The sequence below is a fragment of the Barbus barbus genome, assembly GCF_936440315.1.
Source record: "Barbus barbus genome assembly, chromosome: 45".
Classification (NCBI taxonomy): Eukaryota; Metazoa; Chordata; class Actinopteri; order Cypriniformes; family Cyprinidae; genus Barbus; species Barbus barbus.
In genome coordinates this window covers 19,202,394-19,227,828 of record NC_136723.1, presented here as the reverse complement: position 1 = coordinate 19,227,828, position 25,435 = coordinate 19,202,394, and the positions used below count along the sequence as shown (strand labels likewise).

Here is a 25,435-nt window from a genome sequence, read left to right as displayed (position 1 = left end):
TACATCACCCTTTAACTCCTGTTAACAGAACAATAAAGCTCCGCCCTCTCGATCTCCTTGCCTGGTCTCCCAGGAAACATGCTTTGGTGCCAGGCAATGTCTCTCTCCCTCTCTCTCTCCCTCTCTTTCTGAAAGATCCCACTGTGCTGAAAATGTTCCATCGCTGCTGTAATTCGCTGTGGAACGCTGTGTGGTTTCTGTGGTAAAGGAATTTAATTAAATTCTTGTCATTTTGTTCTTAAACTTATTAGTTACTTAATCTCACATTTTATCATGCTCTTTAAATCTTTAAGGCATCTTCAAAGCAACGTATTTGATCTCAGAGAGTTTTTATATCCCCTGCCACACTCGATATGAAGTGCTGATTGTAAAGCCCTAGGGTTTCAGATGTGAACATGTTGTGAAGGATATAAAGAGAGCTATTAAAAGTCCAAATTTGGAGCATATAAATAAAAAATAAAGTCTTACCAGGACTGTCGCTGACTGTTGGTTTGACACATCTGTCTGATTTGTAACATTCCTCATTGGGATAAAAGTGTCAGCTAAATGAATAAATGTCTGTCTGGTGGACATGTGTGTTTACATCACGTCCTGTTTTTGTTTTTCAGTGGGAATGCTCATGGTTTTTCCTCCTCTGCTGTTCGTTTCTTCTTCTCCTCGTCTGGTCCTACTTCTGGTTGGAGGCTCGTAATGACTACAACGAGTTCAACTGGTGAGTTCAGCCTGATGTTTGGAGGAACCGGCTGTTTTAGCACAGACATCAGCTGGTCATTAACACTGAACCCTGCTGTGTGTCCTCACCACGAAGCTGAAAGCAAGCCATGTTTGCACATTTCATTGCTAGAGCATGTTTTATGAGTTTGATTGCAAGGTTTACTCTTAGTTATATTCGCAAACATGGATTGCTTAACAACTTTCTGAATTAATTAACAGTTTTACTAAACAGGACAAATTAGCGAGAGAGTGCAATTGCAAAACTGCGCAGATGGGTGTGGAAATATCTGTGGGTGATTTACTAACAACGTGCAAATTAAAGAACACAGACGCAACATCTCATTTACATATCGATCGATGCAAGATACCAAGCACGGCGCAAATTACTGTAATCGCCAATAAAGAATAAAGGAACATAACGTTGAAAAGAACCAGAGGTCAAAAAAGATAGGGTTGCAAGGAATTTTGATAGACCTTGTATTGTGTGACTCCTAGTTGAGGGTTCCAAGACTTTTTATTTACTGAAGCCGGATAACGATATTTTCGGATAATGTGTTCTTCTGGAATTCCAAATAAATGAATACGTGTGGAAAAAATCCTCTCCCTCTTACCACGCGCTCTGTGTTCTCTGTGGTGCCTCCTAGAAACAACAATTGCAGCCATTTCAAGCGCAAAATAGTTTAAGACATGCCTTTTTGGGACGTTAAATAATGCCGCAAATACCAGTAATTTGATGAGCGCAAACGTTAGTAAAACGCATTGAGTGATTAATTTGAATACTCTCCTCCCATAAATTTTGTGTCTGAAAGGGAAACTCCTATAAATACATATTCAATAAGGTCATGTGCAAAAATAAGTGTCCATGTGTTTCAGCGCTAATTCGTCACTGTGCGTCTTTAGTAATTTCTGACAGTACTATTTTAACATCAAAAGACTTTTATTTTATTTTTATTTTATTTTATTAAATATGTGGGTATATAGTATTTATAGAGTTGTAACTTTTAGTTTTAGTTACTTTTTCTTATTTGTAAGTCGCTTTGGACAAAAGCGTCTGCTAAATGACAAAAGTAAGTAAAAGACGGTTCGCGCTGGCGCAAGCTGTTAGTAAAACTGGCCCTAAGTTGTTGGAAAACTTCATGTATGTAAAGCATGCTTTGCCTTTTTTTTTTTTATCCCTGCTGGTATGAGAGCTGTTGATGGGTTTGTTTCTCTGGCAGGTTCTTATATAATCGTTCGGCCATTTGGAAGGATGGCACAGTCCCCATTCTCACCACAACACTCACAGGATTCACTTACACTGCATTTTTAATGGTGAGCACTCTTCACACTTGCACATGTGGCATAGAGAAAGTGAGCAGTGCCTTTAAACTTTTTTTGGCCTTTTAATTGTCGCATTTACACGGTGAAGCCATGACTGACTGCTTGTTGGTTCAAAACATCACCATTGTAGCCTTAATAATTGTGCTCACACACACATATTTTAATATATATATATATATATATTTTTTTTTTGTATCATTATTGATGTTATTGTTATATACAAAATACAACACAATATCTCTATAAATATATAAAAAAAAAAATAATAATTTTATATTACTCTAATGAATTTTTATGTATTTTATTTTTTATTATTATTTTCTATTGTTTTTTGTTGTTGTTTTTTTTCAGATTCTTGCACTTTGTCACATTGCACTGGGACAGCAGCTTAATTTGTACTGGATCCATAAGGTGAGACGAGTTTGTAAATCTAGGTAAAACCTAGAACTAGACTGAGGTTCTGAATTTATATTAAAACACGTTTTATTTCCTACAGATTGTAGTTCTGGCCATTCTGCTCACCACCATAACAGGAGTGGTGTCCGTTGATGATTTCTGGCAGGATGAATGGGACATTGTCATCATTTCTCTGCAGGTTGGATCAACCTCATAAGAATATTACTATCCAGTGTCTTGAGATCTTTCTTGACATGTAATTATGGTTTTGCTGTTGTAGTTCACAGGGCCGTTTCTACACATCGGAGCTTTAGCTGCGGTCACAGCATTAGGGTGGGTCATCGCCGGTCAGGTGGTGCGCATGGAAAGATCAAGTGAGTTGAAGGTCATGTGAAGGGAAAAGGCAGACTGGGTCAAAGCTAAGACGGCCCCTACACTTTCAAAACATGTAATGGAAAAATATAGGTGCACTACCCTTCAAAAGTTTGCGATCAGTAAGTTTTTGCTTGTTTATTTGTTTGTTTTTGAAAGAAAGTAATACTTTTATTCAGTGAGGATGTATTCAGTTTATCTACAGTGACAAATGCAGTTCTTTTTAACTTTCTATTAATAAAAAATAAAAAAACTGAAAAATGTATTACTGTTTCCCTAAAAAATATTAAGTGCACAACTGTTATCAACACTGATAATAATAAGAAATGTTTCTTGAGTGGCAAATCAGCATATTAGAATGATGTCTGAAGGATCACGTGACACTGAAGACACTGAAGAAATTCAGCTTTGCAACAAAGGAATAACTACATCTTACATCCTAAACTATACTAAAATAGAAAACAGTTCTTTTAAATAGTAATAATATTTCACAATATTAGTGTTTTACTGTATTTTTGATCAAATAAATGCAGCCTATGGCCGTGTTCACACTTGGCGTCTTTTTTGACTAGAAAAAGTTGACAAGAGCGTTGTTTTAATGAAAAACAAAGCTGGCAGCGTCTGTTACAAATAGCAGCTGAGAGCGTCTTTTGTTGTCATAGCAACAGCTGTAACAGTAGCCTAGCGCTGTGTACTGCAGAAATGTCTAGAAAGAGTAAAAAGTTGGCTCTTGCGTTGGCTTTTGAAGTTAACGGGAAAGAAAATGTCGATTCACAACGACGTTTGTGGGTGCACGACATTATACGGGGAAGAAACCAATATTATGATAGAGTTTTCTGCTCATATCATACAGCTCCTTGTGCTCCGAATAGTCCGAAACTAGTACGTGCAGTCTATCTACCGGCACCTTCTCCATTTTTCTTCTTGTTGTTATGGAAACGACAGATCTCGCTACTCGCTTGTCATTGGTCAGCTGTCAAAAAGGCGCTTGACGTAGGGCGTTTTTTTCAGAAAAGTTGAAATTTTTTCAACTCGGAAAAACGCTCTGAGCTGCAGAAAAAGACGCCGGCGGTGGCGTTTTAAAAAGCGCTCAGGACGTTTTTGAAAACACGGTTTACTCCATAGGATTATAATGTAAAACAGACGCCGGCAGCTTCGAAAAAGACGCCAAGTGTGAACACGGCCTATGTGTGCATAAAGAGACTTCTTTAAAAACGTAAAAAATCTTACTGATCCAAACCTTTCAAACAGTAGTGAAAGCTTTTGACACTTTTTTTGCATATGTGTTTATCCAGGGGTTCAAGTTGTAACGCTGGTGATTTATGTGAGTGTCCTCTTGGTTCTGTATCTGGTTCCCCTCTTCATCTCTTCTCCCTGCATCATGGACCGGTCCAAGCTCGGTCCTCGTCCTGCTGTCATTGGCCGTCGTGGAGCTCCAATGGTGAGTTTCATAATCCTGGTTTTTCAGGCCGGATGTTTGGCATCCAGGTTTCTCTCTGAAGTTTAGCAACAGTTGGAAAGCGCTGGAAGGATCGTGTGTCCCTGCTGTAGAGAGCCACACTTACACTCTGTGTAAACATTAAGCTGATTGTACAATGAAGATTAAACCTGTTTGTTTGACTTCTTCGAAGGATTGTTAAGATAGTAACTCCGATTACACTCTGCCTCTCTCTCTCAGCTTGCTCCAGAACACACCATTATGTCCTTCAGTAAAGCACTGCAACAGAAGGTCACTGCCCTGGAAGCAGATGTTACCATCAGGTATTATGACTTTATGTAACATACGTCACATACCTGAATGAATAATGTTTTATTTTGTTTTGTTTTATTTTATTTTATCTTTTTTTTTTTAATCATACCTTTTTGAATGAATCATAACTGGTTTCATATGTTCGTATTTTAATTATCTTATTATATTAGGCCTATATATATATATATATATATATATATATATATATATTATATACAACCCTAATTCCGGAAATATTGGGACATTTTTTACAATTTGAATAAAATGAAAACTAAAAGGCTTTCAAATCACATGAGCCAATATTTTATTCACAATAGAACATAGAGAACATAACAAATGTTTAAACTGAGAATTTTTACACTTTTATCCACTAAATAAGCTCATTTCAAATTTGATGCCTGCTACAGGTCTCAAAAAAGTTGGCACAGGGGCAACAAAGGACTGAAAAAGCAAGAAATTTTGAAAAGATTCAGCTGGGAGGACATCTAGCAACTAATTAAGTTAATTGACATCAGGTCTGTAACATGATTAGCTATAAAAGGGATATCTTAGAGAGTCTCTCAGAAGTAAAGATGGGCAGAGGCTCAATCTGTGAAAGTGTGTGTAAAAGATTGTGTAATACTTTAAAAACAACATTCCTCAACGTCAAATTGCAAATGCTTTGCAAATCTCATCATCTACAGTGCATAACATCATCAAAAGATTCAGAGAAACTTGAGAAATCTCTGTGTGCAAGGGACAAGGCCAAAGACCTTTGTTGGATGCCCGTGATGTTCGGGCCCTCAGACGACACTGCATCACTCATCTGCATGATTCTTTCATTGACATTACTAAATGGGCCCAGGAATACTTCCAGAAACCACTGTCAGTAAACACAATCCGCCGTGCCATCTGCAGATGCCAAATAAACCTCTATCATGCAAAAAGGAAGCCAGATGTGGACATGGTACAGAAGCACCGTCGTGTCCTGTGGGCCAAGGCTCATTTAAAATGGAAAAGTGTTCTATGGTCAGACGAGTCCAAATTTGACATTCTTGCTGGAAATCACGGAAGCCGTGTCCTCTGGGCTAAAGAGGAGGGAGACCTTCCAGGTGTCATCAGCATTCAGTTCAAAAGCCAGCATCTTTGATGGTATGGGGGTACATTAGTGCATGCGGTATGGACAGCTTGCATGTTTTGGAAGGCACTATGAATGCTGAAAGGTATATAAAGGTTTTAGAGCAACATATGCTGCCCTCCAGACGATGTCTATTTCAGGAAAGGCATTGTGTATTTCAGCAAGACAATGCAAAATCAAATAATGCAGCTATTACAAAAGCATGGCTTCGCAGTAGAAGAGTCCGGGTGCTGAATTGGCCTGCCTGCAGTCCAGATCTTTCACCTATAGAGTACATTTGGCGCATCATTAAACGAAAAATACATCAAAGATGACCACAAACTCTTCAGCAGCTGGAAACCTATATCAGGCAAGAATGGGACCAAATTCCAGCACCAAAACTCCAGAAACTCATAACCTCGATGGCCAGACGTCTTCAAACTGTTTTGAAAAGAAGAGGAGATGCTATACCGTGTCATCTATGTTTTATTGTGAATAAAATATTGGCTCATGTGATTTTAAAATTCTTTTTAGTTTTCATTTTATTCAAATTTAAAAAACGTCCCAACATTATTTTATATTTTATTTTATCGTATCTTTTTGAAAGTGAGAAAGGAATGGCAGCAGCTCTAATTGGCTCGCAGTAACCTGACTCTTATGTGATTGGATGTTTTTTTGTTGTTTTTTTGGGGGGGTGGGGGTTTGCTTTAGTCTGGATGGAGTGCCCTTTTTGATGAGGGACCGCACACTACGCAGGACCACCAATGTGGACAAACTGTTTCCAGCCCGTCAGGACCACGACGCCTCATTCTTTAACTGGACAGAGATTCGCAGTCTCAATGCTGGACTTTGGTTCCTCAGGGTATTAAATTTGATTCCTTTCATATTTCTTTTGTCCACCTTCACAGTTACTAAAGATTTTGAGGTTGTTTGTCCCTCAGGATGACCCGTACTGGATGGTGCAGTACATGTCTGAAAAGGATCGCAACCGCACGGCCAATCAGATGGTGTGTAGCCTCGCGGAGCTGCTGCGTCTGGCTGCTAGAACGAACCGCTCCGTGATCTTCAGCCTGCGGCGACCTCCACCTCAACACCCCCGACACCAGCTCTGGGTCAGTGATGCACTGAAGGTCATTCAGAGATCCAGCATCCTACCAGAACAGGTGAGAGCACAAAACACACACAACATGCACTTAGCAATAAAACTCTGATTTAAAAACAAAAACATGATCTATTGTGGTCCAAAGACCATCTTCAACCAGCAACTGAACAGATATGCGTCTAATCCATGATGGAACAATATGAATATATTTGAAATAATATTTATTTATTTTAATTTTTTTATATATAATTTGTTGAAGTGTTGTTTATCATGCCTTATTCTGACTAAATCTAAAATGTTGAGAAAGATATTCTTAATTAGGTTTTAAGACCTTTATCAACTATTTCATGTGCCAAAATTCAAAATAATTTTAAAAATATTTAATATTTAAAAATGTATTTATTCTTATATATTTTGCTGAAATATGTCCTATTATTCCATCTAAATCTTCTAAATGCATCTTAAATGTTGATCAAAAATAATTCCTAATAAATGTATAATATTAGAAAAGGTCTTTCTAAGCTAGTTTATGAAATAACCAATAAATTCTGAGTTCATCTAAAAATATATGTATATATATAAACAATTATGTATTTATTTTTATGACTTGACGAAATTAGAAATCTTGTCAAATATGTCTTATTCATTCTAAATTTTAAATATTGAGCAAAATATTCTTAAATATTCTACTTTGAGCCAAATAATTTCTTATAAATTAAAAATTTATCAAAAAATAACTAATTTATTCATTTAACAATTTTATATGATTAGTTGAAATGTTGTCTAATAGTCTAAATATTCTGTATTAATATTAAGAAAAATATGAAAAGAGCATAATCAGCTACTGTGTGTGTGTGTGTGTGTGTGTGTGTGTAGGTGATGTGGACGCCTGACTGGTACAGGAAGAAGGTGCGTGCAGCGGTTCCTCTCCTTCAGCAGACATCAGATGAGAAACTTCCTGTGGCTGAGCTGAAAGAAAGAGGGATCAGTTCTCTGACCCTGCACTACAGCCAGGCCAGAGCTCAGGATATCAGGTACACACACACATTCAGAACGTCAGCAGACATCTGCCTTTCCCAATCTGTATTAAATATCATACTGAAAGCATTTTGCATTGAAATACAACATCATAACAATACAGCTATTGCAATTACGGTAAAATCATAGTATACATGCATGCATTTTATTGTTTCATTTATATGAAAGTAGGCATGAGGTTTTGTTCTGCAATATTTTCACCAAGCAAGCTTCCTCTCTGTGTATGTGTGTGTTGTGAGCAGGCAGTTTTCTGGCAGTAATGTGAGTGTGAACGTGTATCCGGTGAACGAGCCGTGGCTGTATTCACTCATGTGGTGCAGCGGGGTTCAGTCCGTCTCTTCTGATGCTCCACACATCCTGAAGAAAGTGCCTAATCCTATCTGGATCATGGTACTGATTTCTCTATGGCTGAATCCCAGTTCACACACTCCTATTACGTATGAAAAGTACATACTCTGCTGGCCACACTCAAGTGCACACTTAAAAGCAGGCCAGTTTTCCACAAATTTAGAACGCTTGTCATTCATCAAGTCCTACACATTGGCCAGATGTTCATTTAATGGCTAATTTGATTATGCTGTTAGCTTCCAAGGAGGATGTAGTGATTCTTGGCCCGGTTTAACACGTTTTACCATCCATTCCACAGAATAGTGTAGATTTTAATTTGGCATGCTTTATATATGATGCAAGATCAGTATTGAGAAATAATGTTGCAAATGGTTGCATATATTTGCATCAGAAAAATCTATAGTGCAAGGGAATGTGAGCAAAATTAGCTCGAAAAACCTTTGAAATAATTAAAATATTCCCTGAAAATAGTACTTAAGACTGAATATTTAGACACATCAGAGATTCTCTCTCTATAGTATATATTTTTATATAATTTCTGTAAAATTATTTATATAGTGTATTTGTAATATTGCAATTTTATTTGGGATTATTAGGATTCTACCTGTATTGTTTCAGCCTCATTTGCTTTTTGTTATGTGTTTACATTGATATCTAATGGCTAAATGCTGCTTTAACATGTTTTGTAGAGTGCAGATGAATATGGTCTGATATGGATCACCTCAGATTTAATCTCTGTGGCTATTGTCATTAGTATCTTCATATATCAGAAGTAAGTGCATCTCTTTTAGTATGTCCTTCGAGCTGTTTCTTAATACTGGAAGCTTTTTTGCTGTGTCAGTAATGGCTTTAATTGCGCATATTTGCACGAAAGCCTTTTGATTTTCAGTGCAGTCCTTGGCGTTAATGTTAGGTTATTTTGTAGTTAGCATGCTTCCTATATCTCTGTTGGGCGGCCGGGTGCTTTTCAATTGATGGCTCTGCTCTTTTCTTCTTGGCAATGTCTACTTTCCCTCCATTATCTCTCTGTCCTCTGCTCTTTGCATGTGCCTGTTCTCCGCTGCTCGCTGAAATTGCTCAGCTATCACCTGATCAGGTAATAAGGATGAGTATTTTAGGGACAGAATTCTGAATTCTGAATTTTCTTTATTTGTTCTCTTTCTTCTGTGTTTGTTGTTGGTTATGTTTTGTTCCAGTAATTATCATTCTTGTGTGCTTTTACTTCAGTGTCGCTCTTTTCTTCAATCCTTTATTACCCTTTTAAGTGTTCTCTCTCACTTTCTCATCAAATATCTCAAGATCTAATACTTAGTGACCAGAACTTTTTGGCACTTTCAGACTCTCAGAAGTGTGTTTTGGTGACGGTGTGTTGTGGTATTTTTCATCAGATGGAAGATGAGTGGCATGCGCAGCTACAACCCTGAGCAGATCATGCTAAGTGCTGTAGTACGTCGGCCGAGTCGTGATGTCAACCTCATGAAGGAGAAACTGATCTTCTCAGGTGAGACTCATGAGCACACAGCTGTGTGGAGATAAAGCCACAGAACAAATTAACTCTCTGTGACCTCTGCATATGGCTGTGGCACATCGCCCCCTGGTGGTGATCATAATACACCATCAATATCTGTATTCATATCTGCATATGAACACTTTACAATAAGATAAAACATTAGTTAATGCATTAGGTATCATGAACAAATAAGAAATATTTTTTGTGATTTATGATGTATAAATAAATGTGTGTGTGTGTGTGTAAACATGAGGTTTTCCATGTGCAGAAAAATAAAAAAACAACAAAATAACAACATAAATCTATATATGTGTGAAGGTTTGTCTAATAAAGTAATAAAATTAAATGTGTGTGGGTGTGTGTGTGTGTGTGTATAAAACTGATAAATTGTGATTTTTTTTAAATAAATATATAAATATACCGTAATCCATCTATATATATATATATATAAATATTAATTCAATGACATTTTGCTTGTGCAGAAATAAAAAAATATATGTAAATGTATGTGAATAAAAAAAAATAAAAAAATTAAATTCATTAATATAAGTGTGTGTGTGTGTATAATCAAAAATTTATGCATATGTATATATGACTTACATGTGGTGGTTTGCCATATAAATATGAATTATATAATTAAATATTATATGTATGTATGTGTGTGTTGTTGTTTTCAAACATTTGCATAAGCATAACAAATAACACTATTACACACAAATATTATTAATATTTAATATCAATATTAGTAATATTTTAGAGTTTGCTGGAGTTATTACAGATCCAGTGAAACATAATGTGATTGAAGCCAACCAAAATGTTTAAAAATAATGTTAAGAAGATTCACATACTCAGCTAGTGATTCAGAAAAAAGTGATCACAGTTGTGAAAAACTGTCACGTCCCTCTCTATCTCTCAGTCTGTATACTCACACAATGAATGGCCAACAGTCATTTGAGTCCATCACCGGCATCACTCAATATGCAGGGGGAAGATGTGGGCTCTGTGAATGTTCATTCATTTAAATACAGACTCCACATCGCCCCCCCCCCCCCCCCCCCCCAGTGGAGAAATCTGCACTGTGAAACTGGCTAATGAGTTGTGTGCTCGTTTTAGAGATCAACAACGGTGTCGGGAGCACAGATGAGCTGTCCGTGTACACAGGAAACAGTCTGGAGACTTATGCACGTGATGACATCATGATGCCCGCGCGTCATGCAAGCAAACTTTAGTGATGACTTGAACCCATTTTATGGATCGAACATCTCGAGCTCAAAATCATTCATTTAGACTGAATTGCTTTTTCCAGTGGATTATTTTGAATGGTTTTCGTTGGTTCACGGACACTCTGGGACTGTATTCCACTGATTCAGTGTTCTGCTTTGATGCCTTATGTACTGATGTATTTTTTTCTGTATCAAACCGTATTTAAATGGAGCGGAGTTATTGTGCACTGTAAATTTTAGAGTCCAATATGATGAAAGCAGGTAATAAAAGTGTCCTATTATTAATGTTTGTGAAGAACAGACTGAAGATTAATGGATTTAATGTTGAAGCATGCAGAAATTAAAGGTTCAGAGATGGCTTTTGAACCTCAAACTAGCCCTTGTAAAGCTTGACTGTAGGCTGATATGATTATTTATTCTTTATTTATTTTATTTTTGTAACATATCATTTGCTTGCTGGAAATTCATATCTCATTGCACTAGCTTAAGATCAGTTTTCTTCTACCTTGCTGTATCGATGTCTTAAGTGATTTATTTTGTAATGAAATCTCTGAATTGCGTCAAGAGTGTTTTTCATGAGGTGTTCAAATGGGTTTTGAAGGTAATTATTACTGGAAATGAAGCAATATATCAGGTGAAGTCAGGTAAATTGAGCCACTTTTGTGCTGCAGTAGATGCCTATTTTTTTTTTAGTCTTTAAGAATGGTACTTATGGTAATTCAAAACATCACAACACATTGACTATATTTATTCACAAGCAGAACAAATGAGTGTAAATCGCTCATGAGTTCAGTAAAAAAAAAAAAAAAATTAATTAATACTTTTATTCAGCAAGAATGCTTTAAATTGAGCAAACGTAACATTAAAGACATTTAGAATGTTGTGATTTCTATTTTAAATAAATGCTGTTCTAAGAATCCTTAAAAAAAGGTATCACGGCTTCCACAGAAATATTAAGCAGCACAATTGTTTTCAAATATATAGGAAAACAGAAATCAAATATATAAATATATTAAAATAGAAAATATTTCAATCGCAGTAATATTTCACAATATTACTGTTTTTACTGTATCGTTGATTAAATAAATGCAACATTTGTGAACATAAGAGATGTAAAACATTTCAATAAACTCTGAACGGTAGTGTATAATCATTAAAAAGTGTGTAGTTCATGCATATTCAAAAAATAAGTCATTTTTACCTATTTAAATGTGCATAAACGAATGATTAATAAACCATTGTTATATTTGTTAATGTTATTATAAGGTGTACCAGTTACAGACAGGCCCTCAGCAAAAGCGGAGATATATTTTGCCAAATGTTTTTCAACAATTTTGAGTTACATGTGCGTGGTTCATGTAAAAGATGGAGTTTGCTTATTGTTTATGGCTGTAGATAGTAAGTGCTCACACTAGATGGCAGCACGTTATTACTGAGTGTTACCCATCTCATCACTTTTAGTTTCAGGAAGCCACTGACATAAGCCCCATCTGTACCAGTAAATATGACTATATTAATATGACTGGATATGTAACAAATGAAATTAGTAGGATATAAAGATATCTGTTTATTGCATGAAAATAATGCATTTGTAATCTCAATAGTTTTTTTTGTCTAGCGTCTGCAAGGCAAAGTTTAAACGGTTTAAAAGAGCAAAGCTTCCCCACTTTCAACATATTTACAGTATATTTACATGTCATCTTTAATATCTATAACTACTTCTCACAGCGTCCATGATGTGAGAATCCAGTGTCATCAGAGACATCTTAATGCAACAGCTCTGAAACATAAAAGGCTGCTTTACACAGTCAAAACTCTGGCCAATATAGGTTGTGGCCAGCGGGTAGCGGTCTTTACACCAACCAGAGTCAGGCGAGGATGAGATAAAGAGCATTATGCAGGGCTGTGGTTATGCTTGGGTTGCAGGTGGGCTGAGAGGGGCCGGCTGGGTCTCTGTGTCCGCTTTACTGCTGTCTGAACAGTCAGATCCGATGTAACAGCCCGAGTCTCTGGGACAGTCATTTAGTTCGGCTTTGACTTGTTCAGAGGGAGATTTGGGCTCTTCATCTTTCTCTCCGTGGCTCTGATTATTATCTGTATTAGAAAAAAACCGAAGACGTCATGATAATGTCATCAGATGATTGTGCATGAATATTCATACGGTACTTAGAAGTATGTTTTCATAACACGCAATGTTTTCTGTGTATTGCAGCATTTGATGTCGTTTGTGAGGTGTTTCTAAACTTCTGAAATTAAAAGACGGATACCCACACAAACTCACTGCTCAACACACTTCCTGTTGGGTCTTTCATCACTTGCAAAAGACTGGCCTCAATGACGTTCACTTGTTTTCTGCTAGCATTGTTGTTTTTTGTTTATTTGTTTTGTTTTCCATCAAGCTACTCAAATTTTAAAACAGTCTAAAATGATTTTATATAATAATTAATTTAAACATATTACAATATTGTATTCATTTAAATGTGTGTGTGTGCATATACTGTATATAAAACATCTAATTTAAACACATTTTAGCATCTAATTTAAAAACTTATTTATACAGTATATAACATTTTTAAATGTATTTGATCTAATCTGTGTATTTTTTACATTTCCCATTATGACAACCATTTTTATTCATATACACACACAAATTAATTGTAGAATTTAAAATATATTTTACTAATAATTTTTATTCGATCCTTGTTTTGTGTTCCATTTGTCATAACATTTTGTTCAAATGTTTAATATTTTTATTTTCTTAAATATTTACATTATTTAAAATTTATAAAATATGTTTTATGTATTTTTTATTTTTTAAAAATGTTAAACATTTAAATGTATTTTATCTCATCTGTTTTGATTTCTATTTTAATGTCACTAAAGTTATCAGACACTTGAGTGGAAAGGAACTAGATTTTTATCTGAGGGAAAATGTGTGAAAAGTAGTGTTTTCAACCTGTCGCTTCACCCGTGTGGTTTTGATGAGGTTTGCTTTTGAGCTCCTAAAACACTGTACGATCACAGCGCTGATATGTCGCCTAAACTGTGAGAACTTTTATATAAAAGCTAAGATGCCAAAAAAAGGTCTTGGAAACAAGACAGCATCATCAATGTGCCATTTCCTGTAATTTATTAATATTTTGATGACTTCTGATGTTCAACCACTTACATTCAGGGTCCTGCAGGTATTCTGCCGCCAACAGCAGCCGGTGTCGGTGGTCAGGGTCAGTCACATTGAGCTCTAAGAGATGCTGCTCCTTCAAATCCCGAAGATCTTCCACCGTCTGATACCCATTCAACAGCAAAGATGAAATGTGCTCCTGCGGAAATATTTTTGTCTGTTAAAGTAGCTACATCAGATAATACCTTACATCCTGTTTTTGAGATGTTTGAATGTGAAACTGTGGGTATAACAAGCTTAATCATCAGCTTTAGTAGTTAATTAGACATTTTAAGCACCTCCAAATTGAGTCTTTCCAGAAGTTCCTGAAGAGTTTTGGGTCGAGGTCTTCTGCTCCTCCGGTGAGAGCGAATCCTTGGTTCGGGCGCACTTTCTTCCACCAGCACGTCGACGTAGATGAACTTAAAGTTTCCTATTTTACCATTCAACATCCCAGTCCAGATTCCCATTGCAGGTTTGCTGATGATATCAATCACATCTCCCACCTTACAAATGAAAAAGATTAAATGTTAATAGCTCTGAGTTGAGTTCGTTTTTTTATTCCTGAACATCTCAGGCTGGTTTTTACCTTGAGTTTGAGAGACTCTGTGTCATATGGACTGGGAACAAAGTCAGTGTGGACCTTGGCTCTTCCACAGAACTGGCCCGTGTAGGGAACATCTTCTTCTAAACGCAGGCTGTCCCTGTTACTACAACCCTCAGAGCCACTGGTCACACCACCTAAAGCATCAGGAAATGCAAAAGCAACCAGTGAAACTCAAACCACATGGCTGAAATGTCAATTGAGTAAGCAGTACATTTTCGCTTCTGTGGCAGCTCTGTTTTACATTTTAAAACACAGATTAGACCCATGATCCAATAATAAATGGTCTAGTTTAATTCAGCTTACTAGATGAACTCTGGCCGCTGTGCAAGCTGAACAAACTCTCTACAGAGTTACTGGAGTGGTTGCAGCCTTTGGCCAATGTGCCGTCCACGACTTCAGCCGACGCAGCTTCGTTCTCCTCACCCTGTGAAAAACATCAGAGAAAGTCTCAGGCAAGAGTCCCAACCAAAACTGATCCGTGACAGGTCTTCAGGTAGCAAATCAGGTCGTGCCAGGCCACGGGTCGTTCAAGGGAGCAAAGTCTTTAATCCGCGAGAGCTGCACTGCCATTTTTACCTCAGACATGGGAGCTGCATGTAATCCGCCAACACAAGCTCCTCAGAAGCTCTTTATAGTACAGCAGCAAAATAAAGGTTCACCACTTTGTAAATAAGCTTGAAATAAACGAGAAAACTACAGAGACATTGCTTTAATACCTCAGACTCACACCATTTACTCAGGATAAACATGGTAGACCTTTTAAGTTCTGAAAAGAACTTTAACTCTTTACTGTCTTTTTTGTTGATGTTTAGACAAACAGTTCTATAAATGACCAAAAACCTCACATACATTATAATGTTTTCTTGCTGAGGAACAAAGACTTAAATGTTGGTCTTTTTTCACACAAAATCTATTTTATAACTCTTGGAATATAGCATACAGTTACACACTACTTTTATGATACTTTTATGGTACCTTTTTCATTTTTGGACTTCATCAACCATAGACCCCACTATAAAAAACAAAACAAAATACTAATTTTTATGCTTGTAAAATGAACCCTTTGAAGAGATAGTCCACACAAAAATTCAAATTCTGTCATTATTTACTCCCAATCACTTAGTTTCAAACCTGTATGACTTCTGTGCAACACAAAAGAAGAAGAATGTTGGAAACCAAATGGTTCTGGCTCCCATTGACTTCCATTATATGGCCAAAAAGTACTATGGAACTCAATGGAACCCAAAACTGTTTGGTTACCAGCATTCTTCTATCTTGTCTTATTGTCCACACAACAAAAAAATGCATACAGTTTGGAACAACATAAGAGTGAGTAAATAATGAGATAATGACTTTCATTTTACTACCAACATTCTTCAAACTATCTTCTTTGGTGTTTCACAGAAGCAAGAAATGCAAGCTTGAAGTGACTTGAGGGTGAGTAAACGATGACAGAATTTTCATTTTTGGTAAACTATCCCTTTAAAGAACCCAAAAGCCAATGCGCTGATCTGAACAAGCTATGATGTAACATCATCATTTGATAAGAAGAGCGTTGTTTGCTAAACCTAAAGAACCTTTGTTTTTAAAAGTGTAACAACATGTACTGTAAGTTTTGATGTTGTTGTAAAGGTTAGAGTTGCTGAACTGTCAAGCAAGCGCTCACCATTTCCTCTGACAGGGCTTTAGTGTATTTCCTGCCCATCTTTTTACGCATGGTCAGTGAGATATTCTTCATCTTCTTCCCGAGACCTCCTGATTTACTGGGATCCACCTCAGCTGCTTCCACAGGCTACAGAGACACACATGGAGTTCAGTATGGGAGATTTCAGAGTCCAGCTTTTTATTTGTGCTTTAATGACAAAAGAAATCAAACTCACCAAACTTTCTACCTTCTCTTCTGCCTTGACCTGGGTGGGCTGCGGTCTGTCAAAAATCCCAAAACTGGTGGAACGCTGAACAAAAATGAAGAGATAAAATAGGTTAAAGTGGTCTGCAGCTGTGAACAGTCTTGATTGCATCTTGAGTTTCACACCATAATCTTGCAGTCACAGAAGAAATCACTAAAGGTCACTAAAGGTGACAGATTTTCATATGGCTAAGAAGTTTAAAACAGAATAACTGTTAGCTGAGCGCTCACAGTACTTGCGTAATGTATCATTTCACCACAACAGATGGACAAAGTGTTTTTTTGTTTTTTTTTGGAATTAAAAAATAATTTTTACCTTGGGTTTGTTCCTTGATTTGTCAGAGACATTGGATGATTTTCTTTGAAGCATTCTGCCAACTATGTCACATGTTTTGTCTTAATTTCTCCTGACAGAAAGCCGCTCAGCTCTTATTGAAGACACCGGCACTGGCCTGAAGCAGCTCACACATGCAGTTGAGTCTAAACACACTTCCTCAACCGCAAACAGGATGTGAGCGTCTACTCTGACACCTCTAATTAATGACTTTAAAGTGTCTCTTCAAGAGAAAATAATGCGTCCTTATCATCATGACAATATTTTAGAGCAACAGCCGGAAACTAAGGTTATTCTGATGTAATTTATATGATCTGTAGAAATAAGAAATATCTTTAATTGAGCATTTAATCATCAATTATCATCAATTAATTTAAAAAGGGGTCAGTGAGATTTTTTATATTTTTGAAAAAAGCCTCTTATGCTCACCAAGGCTGAATTTTAAATACAGTACAAACAGTAATATTGTGAAATATTATTACAATTTACAATACCTGTTTTCTATTTAATAATTTTCAAATGTAATGCATTTCTGTGCTGGCAAAGCTGAATTTTCAGCATCATTACTCCAGTCTTCACTGTCACATGATCCTTTAGAACTCATTCTATTATGCTGATTTGATGCTCTAGAAACAATTCTTATTATTATTCAATGTTGAAATGTAGGCAGTCGTGTTGCCTATTATATTTTTTCAGGATTTTTTTGATAAATAGATCATTCAAAAGCAGCATTAATTTGACATATAAATATTTTACTGTTCCTTTTGAGCAATTTATTGGGTCCTTGCTAAATAAAAGTATTACATGTTTTAAAGACCCCAAACTACATATAATATTACACACTGTTTATCTTGTAACATATTAAATATTAAGTTACATATTCTAAAATTATTTTTATGATATAATCATCTATATGAAACCAAGACCATATAAATAAAAACAAAATGTATTTTTATTTTACAAATATCAATTTATCATTTATTTTTCTCATTTACTTTTTACAATTTACGAATTAATAATAAGAATTTAAACATCATTATGAAATAAATGTTTTTCTCAAATACACGTTGGACATAATTATTGGCACCCCTAGGAATTCTTATGAGTAAAATATCTCTGAAGTATATTCCAATTCATATTCAAAATTGAGCACTCCAGGGTGATTATGAACATGAAATTATCCAGCCATGGCTTCTTGTTTAACAGAAATATAAATAGGAGGAAAACAAAGCCCCAAATCCCTTAACCATCCATCACAATGAGAAAAAAACTAAATAATATATTTCTGATGTGCAGCAAAAGATAATTGAGCTTCACAAATTAGTGAAGTGGCTTTAAGAAAAGAGCTAGAGCAGTGAAAATTCCCATTTCCACCATCAGGGCAATAATTAATAATTTCCAATCAACAGAAAATGTTACGAAACTGCCTGGAAGAGGACGTGTGTCTATATCGTCCTAATGCACGGTGAGGAGGAGAGTTTGAGTGGCTAAAGACTCTCCAAGGACCACAGCTCGAGAATTGCAGAAAATAGTTGTCTCGGGGTCAGAAAAACTTAAAAAAAATTCTCAAACAACACCTACATCACCACATGTCGTTCGGGAGGGTTTCAAGAAAAATTCTCCTAGCTCATCCAAAAACAAACTCCAGCATATTCAGTTATCAGACACGACTGGAACTTCAAATGGGACTAGCTTCTATGGTCATATGAAACTAAAAAATGATCTTTTTAGCAGCAAACACTCAAGATGGGTTTGGTGAACACAGGGATAAAAAGTACCCCATGTGTACAATGAAATATACTGCTGTATTTTTTATGCTGTGGGCCTATATTTCTGCTGGAGGTCCTGGACATCTTGTTTAGACACATGGCATCATGGATTCTATCAAATACCAACAGATAAAAAAATCAATAAGTGACTGACTCTGTTAGAAATCTTATAATAGGCCATGTTTGGATCTTCCAACCGGACAATAATCCAAACACAAACCTCAAAAACAACACAAACATGGGTCACTGAGCACAAAACCAAGCTTCTGCTATGGCCATTCCAGTCCTCTGACCTGAACCCTGTAGAAAATGAGTGGGGTGAACTGAAGAGAAGAAGCACCAACATGGAGCTGGGAATCTGAAGAATCTGGAGTGATTCTGGATGAAGGAATGGTCTCTGATCTCTTGTCAGGTGTTCTCTAACCTCATCAGGCATTATAGGAGAAAATTTAAAGCTGTTAAACCGGCAAATGGAGGATTCAAAAAGTATTGAATAAAAGGGTGCCGTTAATTGTGGCCAATGTGTATTAGAGAAAAACATTTATTTCATAATAATATTTCCCCCCATTTTAAATTCTTATAATCAAATGAAAGGTTAGATTTTTGTGAATTTTTTAAATAAAAGATCAAAAGGATTAACAATGCAGATTCATTTTCACAGCCTTTAAGCAGTATGCACCACAAACAGGCCTATTTTGTTATCTTGTGGCTCAAGGAAAACATTACTATTTAAAAAATATTAAAAAGACTGTTTTGTGGTACACCTTGGTTAATAAAGCTCCCTGTTTAGCATATATTGTAGTTTTAGCTCTTCTGCCTGAAATCTCCATATCACCAGCACATTATACATTGGAATGCTTGTCTCCAGCATGTGATGCTGTTAATCTTGTGCGTCGTTTCAACAGGAAGTGCAGCTCTGATCAGTGTCTCACCAGAGGGTCCAGCGTGTCCAGGTCCATGACGGAGTGGGTGATCCACCGGTCTTGCTGGTCTCGTTTGTAGGGGTCCAGCCGGTGGAAGAGCTCCTCGTATTTCTCCCAGTCCGTGTCTCTGGGGAGGGTGAAGTTGAAGTTGTACATGACCTGCTCAGCTGTTGACCTGTGGCAGGTGTGTGTGGACGTGTCCCACGCTGGAGAATACGCCATGGGGTTCCAGTACTCCTGAAAGAGCCCTGGACTCCAAGAACCCTCTGTTTCTGCTGTATCAATGTCTTTATCCTGCAGGGGCTGCTGGGATTGCCGTGTGGATGCCCTTGTGTGCTTCTCAGCTTTTTTGGTCAGATTGATGCAGGTTATAACGGGACTATGGCTTTTGCCATTGGATTCTGTCAAATGATGTAAAAAGGAACCAATAAGGATGATGCAGCTTTTTGTTTTATTTTGTCCACATGAGGAAATTATTATTTAGGTTCTCACCACCAGGTTCTGAGTTGTTCTTTGACTCCTCTGTGGCACTTTGACCCCCCTTTTTCCCTCCCACCAGTTTCTGGATCTTCTTCAGTGTACCTTGCGCCTCATCTTCACTCTCTGACCTCCTGGTCTGAAATGAAGAGGCATTGGGTAATTACAGCACGTGAGGGAGATCAGAGATGCTGCGTACAGTTGGCCTCTCTCAATCTGTCTCAAGATCAACACACACGAGATTCTACAAACTGCTGGGGATTCTGGGTAATACTAAAGCTCTGCCCTCAGGCTCTGACCTTATTAGAAGCCTTTCACAGATGTGCATTTTTACACTGACATTTGAGTTCCTCATAATCTGACCTCTATTTCCATGAAAAACCTAAGACAATTCTTAGGTGGTGAAACATAATTCTTTCTTTATCCTTTTTTGATTCGAATTACAATTTGATTACTTCACATAAGGTCAGAAGCAATAAAAGCAGGTTTAGAAATGAAATAAAATTAATTAATAAATAAATATATATATATATATATATATATATATATATATTTTTTTGTACCCACAAATATCTATATATCCTTTCTGTCTTTGTGTTTGTTTATTAAATATTTTAAATGGATGCACATTATATCAGTACCATATCCAATTAACTTTTCATTTTTAATTAATTAATGTTAGTTTTTGATGTTTTTTTTATATTTAAACAAAATCATATTGCATTGTAATATCAGTCACTTTTTGTGTGTTTTATTTTTAATTTATGTGAACAAACTGTAATATTGGCAAATTTGTTCAGCTTATCATACTAGCCATAAATATTGGTGCATTTCTAATATTTTGTTAATTTGATTGAATTTTCAGAACATTTTTTTAACCTATATGCACAAATTTTCATCTTTTCATGGACTGAGCCATAAGTGAAGGCAGTATTCAATACAAAATCATAACAGACGTCTTGTCCACAATAAAGTGCAATAACTATTGAAAAATGTAAGGTTTGAGGCTGTTATCAGAGAAGAAACTCACCAAGTCTTGCTGTCTGCATTCAGAGTTTTCTCTATTGGGATTCCAGGCTTCAAAATTCACACCCTGTGAATAAAAACCAATGCTGAATCGGTTTGAAAGTGATATGGTCTTATTGTAAAGATCTCATGGCTGACATTGACAGAATGATAAAAGTGCAATAATACACAGATGACTGAATCACATTAGTGTAATGGAGAATTTAATCACTGAGAAATTTATCCTGTATTATCAAGAGACACATTTTCTAGATGGCAGGGTTTGATGTGTTTGTCTCATTAAAGTAATATTGCACAATATTTTTTCTGTAGTGCGGCTGTGATTTACCTGGATGGAAGGATTTTTAACGGTCTTCTCTGAATTCACTCGCTCCTCTTTCTCTTCTCTACTGAGTTTTGACCGGTGGTGATCTTTGACCGTCTCTAGATTAAAATACAGCACAATTTAGATCAAGCCCTGGATTTATGACAATTCAGACTTTAGATTTAGATGGAAACTTGGGAAGTCTGGGGAAGAGAGTGTGACCCTGATCACATTTTATCTGACTCTCAGTGAATCAGTCTGAGCCCAAATCAAATCCTCTGTTTCACATGGGCTTTTGGAATTGCTTTGTGTCATCACTGATCTAATCCACTAAGACTGTTTGACACGCACGGCTCTCTCTGACCCCGAGCCCACCACACTTCCTCGGCTAACAAACCACACACACTGCAGTCTCTTTGGACCTGTTACCTGTGTTCAAATGGTTCTTGCTATGTACCAAGCCGTCTTTTTTCCTGGTGGACGGCCAGTGGGCATCAGACTCTGTATGATCTGTCAGAGATAATAACGGGTTATTTTAAGAGCAAAACATGGAAGGCAAATGAAATAGTGTTATCGAGAGGCGTTGCTGCCAAGTAGGTCAGCAGGGCTGGCATTTGGGTAACAGTGCTCAAAAATACAAGGCAGAAGAGCTTTGCTGGAATTCATTGGGTCAATTACAAAAAATCAATCCTTAATCCAGAAACTAAGCAAAAAAACAATAAAAAATAATAATAATTCAGGGTATTCGTTCAAAACAAACAGACAAACCTGTAGTCTCATCTTCTGATGTGGATAGTAATCGGGACCTGTCATGTAAAAGAGAAACTGCATAAGATAAATAAATATATAAACATAACATTCAAACAACAAACAAAACATATCTACAGTTGACAGTTTTTTAATGTTACAGTATATAATGGTTATTTAAAGTGTGATAACAATATTAAAATGGAGGCATATTCAATTAATAATTCTATTAGTTAAATTTCACATACAATGGAAATTTTCCAACATTTACATTTTATTTGTAGCTTTCAAAAAAATTGAAAACTTATCTCTGTTGTTTTATAATAACAGCAAAGCTATACACTCTTTTTTTTTTTGTGCTTCTTTTAATCCTTAAAATTTTTAATCATAAAATATATACTTTTTATAAATTTATTTTCAGTTTATAACTGACTGTTGTTGTAGTAGCCTACGCAATAAAACTGAATGAACACCGTTGCTATGGAGAATGAACGGTTTAATTTAGATTGCAAGCCAGTTCAATCCGACTTTAGCCTATATAACGCTACCTCTTTTATGGTCAACGACCATAACCATAATTTATATGGCCATAAAAGTTAATGTTTGGAAGGCTGCCATTGGGGAAACATCAGACACCAAAATAAAAACAATACCCAGATCAGGTGCTGCAGCTCAAGAAAACACGATGAACAGTAACGCTTGTCAGGTAAACATAAATAATACATACATAACACGTTAAAATGACTATGACTAGTATTTTTCTGTCGACTGTTTTGAAATAGAACTAGCAAATCGGTGTTTATTTTGTGAATGAATCATGAATGAATGAATTAATTCATGCCAGTAAAACAATATTGAATTGAATATTGAATCACTGTGAGTCGGTTCATTCCGATTCATTCCGCTACATTCACGATATAAATTGAATCATTCAGATAGCACTGAGTCGTTTGGAGAAGATTTGAATTACTGGGAGTTTATAACGTGCAGATCAAGCTAAAATAGCTATGATATGATCAGTATTTTTCTTTCGAAAACTAGCCAATCGATGGACTCGTTTCCTCAATGACTTTCTTGAATTTCTACATTGTAACGGTGTGAATCGGTTCACGATTCAGACCATAGACTGTGATTCAGACTGAATTCTCTCAGTTTTTAATTTGTGTTTATCAGTATTCATTTTCTTCTTCCTTTTTTTCTTTTTCTGTAACTATCACATGAGTTGTTCTGGTCAAACTGCTATTTTGCTAGCAAATCATTAGGGACAAATCAGGCATTGGTTTAAACAGGTGAGTTGGAACAGTCCCTCACACTTGTCCCAATTAATATAATCCTAATCCAGCTCTCTCATTCTCTCATAAAACACATCATATGGCACATCATAACCTAATGCAAATAAACCACCCTGACAGTCTACGCGTGTTATCATTCTCATAAAAGGTGTCATTTTCAGAAATGTATTAACATAAATAAATAACATGTTCTACAGTTGAAGTATCATTAACAGACCAAAAGATCTAGAACTTACTTTCTCTTTGCCTTTTCCAAAATCTTACTTTCTTGAGTCTTACTTTTGTGAGTCTCTGGAAGCTTCTAGAATAAAATACAAGAATATATTTAGTGCATCATGATATCTGATACATCAGATGTCCATGGCCTCATGCGGCATCTCGTCTGGATAAAAAGTCATGCTGGGATTTTGGTAATTTCCTAATGAGTGTGACCTGCTGTACCCTACACACGTCACTCACAGATTAATCAGCGGTTATACAGGTGGCAGCACTTTTCCTTATTAATATTTTCGTCAATGTCACATTCGACATAACCGCAGCTCAGAGTCTAATGATAGACCATGTGATTTCCTTTGCATTTCTAGGCACGTGCGGATGAACCCACCATGGCGATGCAGGGCTCAGATCCACTCCACACACTAATGTTCTTCACAGTGTTGGGACTAGGCAGCCTTCTGGGTAATAGATCTTGAGTGTTCTGGCCAATCTGAGCCAGCTCGTACAGGCTGTCTGTAGAGCCATCCTGCACCAAACACAAAATAAGAATATTTATTCTAAGAATTATGAGCCTTTTTGTGGAAATACCTCCAAAACATCCATATTTCCAATTTGTAAAGTCGAAAAATTATATATATATATATATATATATATATATATATATATACACACACACACAGAGAGAGCGATGTATAGATATATATTCATTCATACTGTAAAAATTTGTTATGCACAAGCAGAAATATGTACACACACTTTATATATTATTGTTATTAGTATTAGATTAATTTGTAGTAATTCCAGTTTTAATAATATCTATAATATATTATTGTTTGTATTATTTGTAACAATAATATATTGTTTTATGTATTTAATTTATTATTGTTTATATTATTTGATAATTATCCATATTATTGTTGTTATTATTATTAATCTCCAACATCTTCATGACATGCACAAAATTTCTGCAATTATACAATAACTATGTGATAGATGTGTGGCTGAAGGTCTTGATCTTTGATTTTTAGATCTGCATTCTATGAAATGAAGTATGGATTGTCGAGAGACCCTTTTCACACATGTTCAGGAGCTACAGGCTGTTGCTGGATGACATATCTGGATTCGGGGAATGTAGTGGCCTCTCAAGACCTTCAGAGGTGCTGTGGTGCCCCTGATCTATGAATAGGATATTTTCCTTTCTGCTGATCCGTGATCTGCTGTAAGGAGCTCTCTGTCTCACGGTAATCCTTACCTAACGTTTCCATACAATCACAATCCCACTTTCTCTTGCCACAAGATAATGTCATGATATCTGCAGCTAAAATGAGCATTTTAGCAACTTTTTCTGAAATATTGGTTTGTAATATAAAATTCTCAAGTACTTACTTGAGTATATTAAACCACTGTTGTTATACAAATGGAAGAGTACAGCTCAAGTTGAACCAACACCAGTGGAATCAAGAATCTAATCTTGTTCTTCTACCGGCAGATACGCAGATAATCAGTTCAATCTGATATGGCATACAGCATCAGCGTGAATCAATTCAGATCATGAGATATCAAACTCTCATTTCTGTTAATCTTCTGGAATAGTCCACATCCTGCTGTCAGAGTATATAAATGAGCAAACAAGGTAATTTTCTCTTACCAGAGTGAAGCAGAAGAGGTTCATTTTCCAAGTCTTAGTCTGCGTCTGGTTCACACAGTTTGATCGGAGAGTTGCATATGCGTGAGAGAGTGTGTGAGCTCTCACACACAAAGAGCGCTGGGATTGAGTGGCTGTTGGATTGTCTGTGGCCTCA

At 36.3% G+C, this 25,435-nt stretch overlaps 2 protein-coding genes across 3 annotated transcripts in view; one reads left to right on the top strand and one right to left on the bottom strand.

Moving 5' to 3' along the window:
- The window catches only part of LOC306864097 (glycerophosphodiester phosphodiesterase domain-containing protein 5-like), a 24,765-nt gene extending 13,336 nt beyond the window's left edge, over window positions 1-11,429 (top strand). Inside the window, exons 3-16 of the mRNA XM_079407811.1 lie at window positions 609-712; window positions 1,932-2,025; window positions 2,386-2,445; window positions 2,531-2,629; window positions 2,711-2,804; window positions 4,098-4,243; window positions 4,481-4,563; window positions 6,360-6,510; window positions 6,590-6,811; window positions 7,627-7,784; window positions 8,031-8,178; window positions 8,826-8,908; window positions 9,525-9,637; window positions 10,760-11,429. Of these exons, the coding sequence (XP_079263937.1) occupies window positions 609-712; window positions 1,932-2,025; window positions 2,386-2,445; window positions 2,531-2,629; window positions 2,711-2,804; window positions 4,098-4,243; window positions 4,481-4,563; window positions 6,360-6,510; window positions 6,590-6,811; window positions 7,627-7,784; window positions 8,031-8,178; window positions 8,826-8,908; window positions 9,525-9,637; window positions 10,760-10,875 (1,671 nt within the window). The 3' untranslated portion in view covers window positions 10,876-11,429. The remainder of the gene's footprint in view (window positions 1-608; window positions 713-1,931; window positions 2,026-2,385; window positions 2,446-2,530; window positions 2,630-2,710; window positions 2,805-4,097; window positions 4,244-4,480; window positions 4,564-6,359; window positions 6,511-6,589; window positions 6,812-7,626; window positions 7,785-8,030; window positions 8,179-8,825; window positions 8,909-9,524; window positions 9,638-10,759) is intronic.
- Window positions 11,307-25,435, bottom strand: LOC306864096 (SAM domain-containing protein SAMSN-1-like). 2 transcript variants are annotated; one of them, XM_079407809.1, is made up of 16 exons: window positions 25,282-25,435; window positions 24,022-24,159; window positions 23,654-23,718; window positions 22,147-22,184; window positions 21,808-21,888; window positions 21,403-21,497; window positions 21,079-21,141; window positions 20,064-20,187; window positions 19,581-19,972; window positions 16,517-16,591; window positions 16,303-16,428; window positions 14,940-15,060; window positions 14,619-14,770; window positions 14,329-14,535; window positions 14,039-14,189; window positions 11,307-12,963 (listed from the first exon to the last, which is right to left on the bottom strand). In XM_079407809.1, the coding sequence occupies exons 1-16, from the start codon at window positions 25,303-25,305 to the stop codon at window positions 12,779-12,781; spliced, it is 2,037 nt and encodes a 678-aa protein (XP_079263935.1). In that variant the 5' UTR covers window positions 25,306-25,435; the 3' UTR covers window positions 11,307-12,778. The 2 variants fall into 2 exon arrangements, with proteins under 2 accessions (XP_079263935.1, XP_079263936.1); XM_079407810.1 differs by lacking the exons at window positions 19,581-19,972; window positions 20,064-20,187; window positions 21,079-21,141; ... (4 more) ...; window positions 24,022-24,159; window positions 25,282-25,435 and adding an exon at window positions 16,862-17,103 and having other exon boundaries at window positions 11,313-12,963.

Coding starts and splice junctions, on each gene's coding strand:
- LOC306864096 (XM_079407809.1), bottom strand. CDS start 25,305: ATGAACCTCTTCTGCTTCACTCTG. Junction 19,973..20,063: donor GAACAACTCAGAACCTGGTG/GTGAGAACCTAA, acceptor ATCATTTGACAG/AATCCAATGGCAAAAGCCAT. Junction 12,964..14,038: donor ATACCTGCAGGACCCTGAAT/GTAAGTGGTTGA, acceptor TTTCTAATACAG/ATAATAATCAGAGCCACGGA.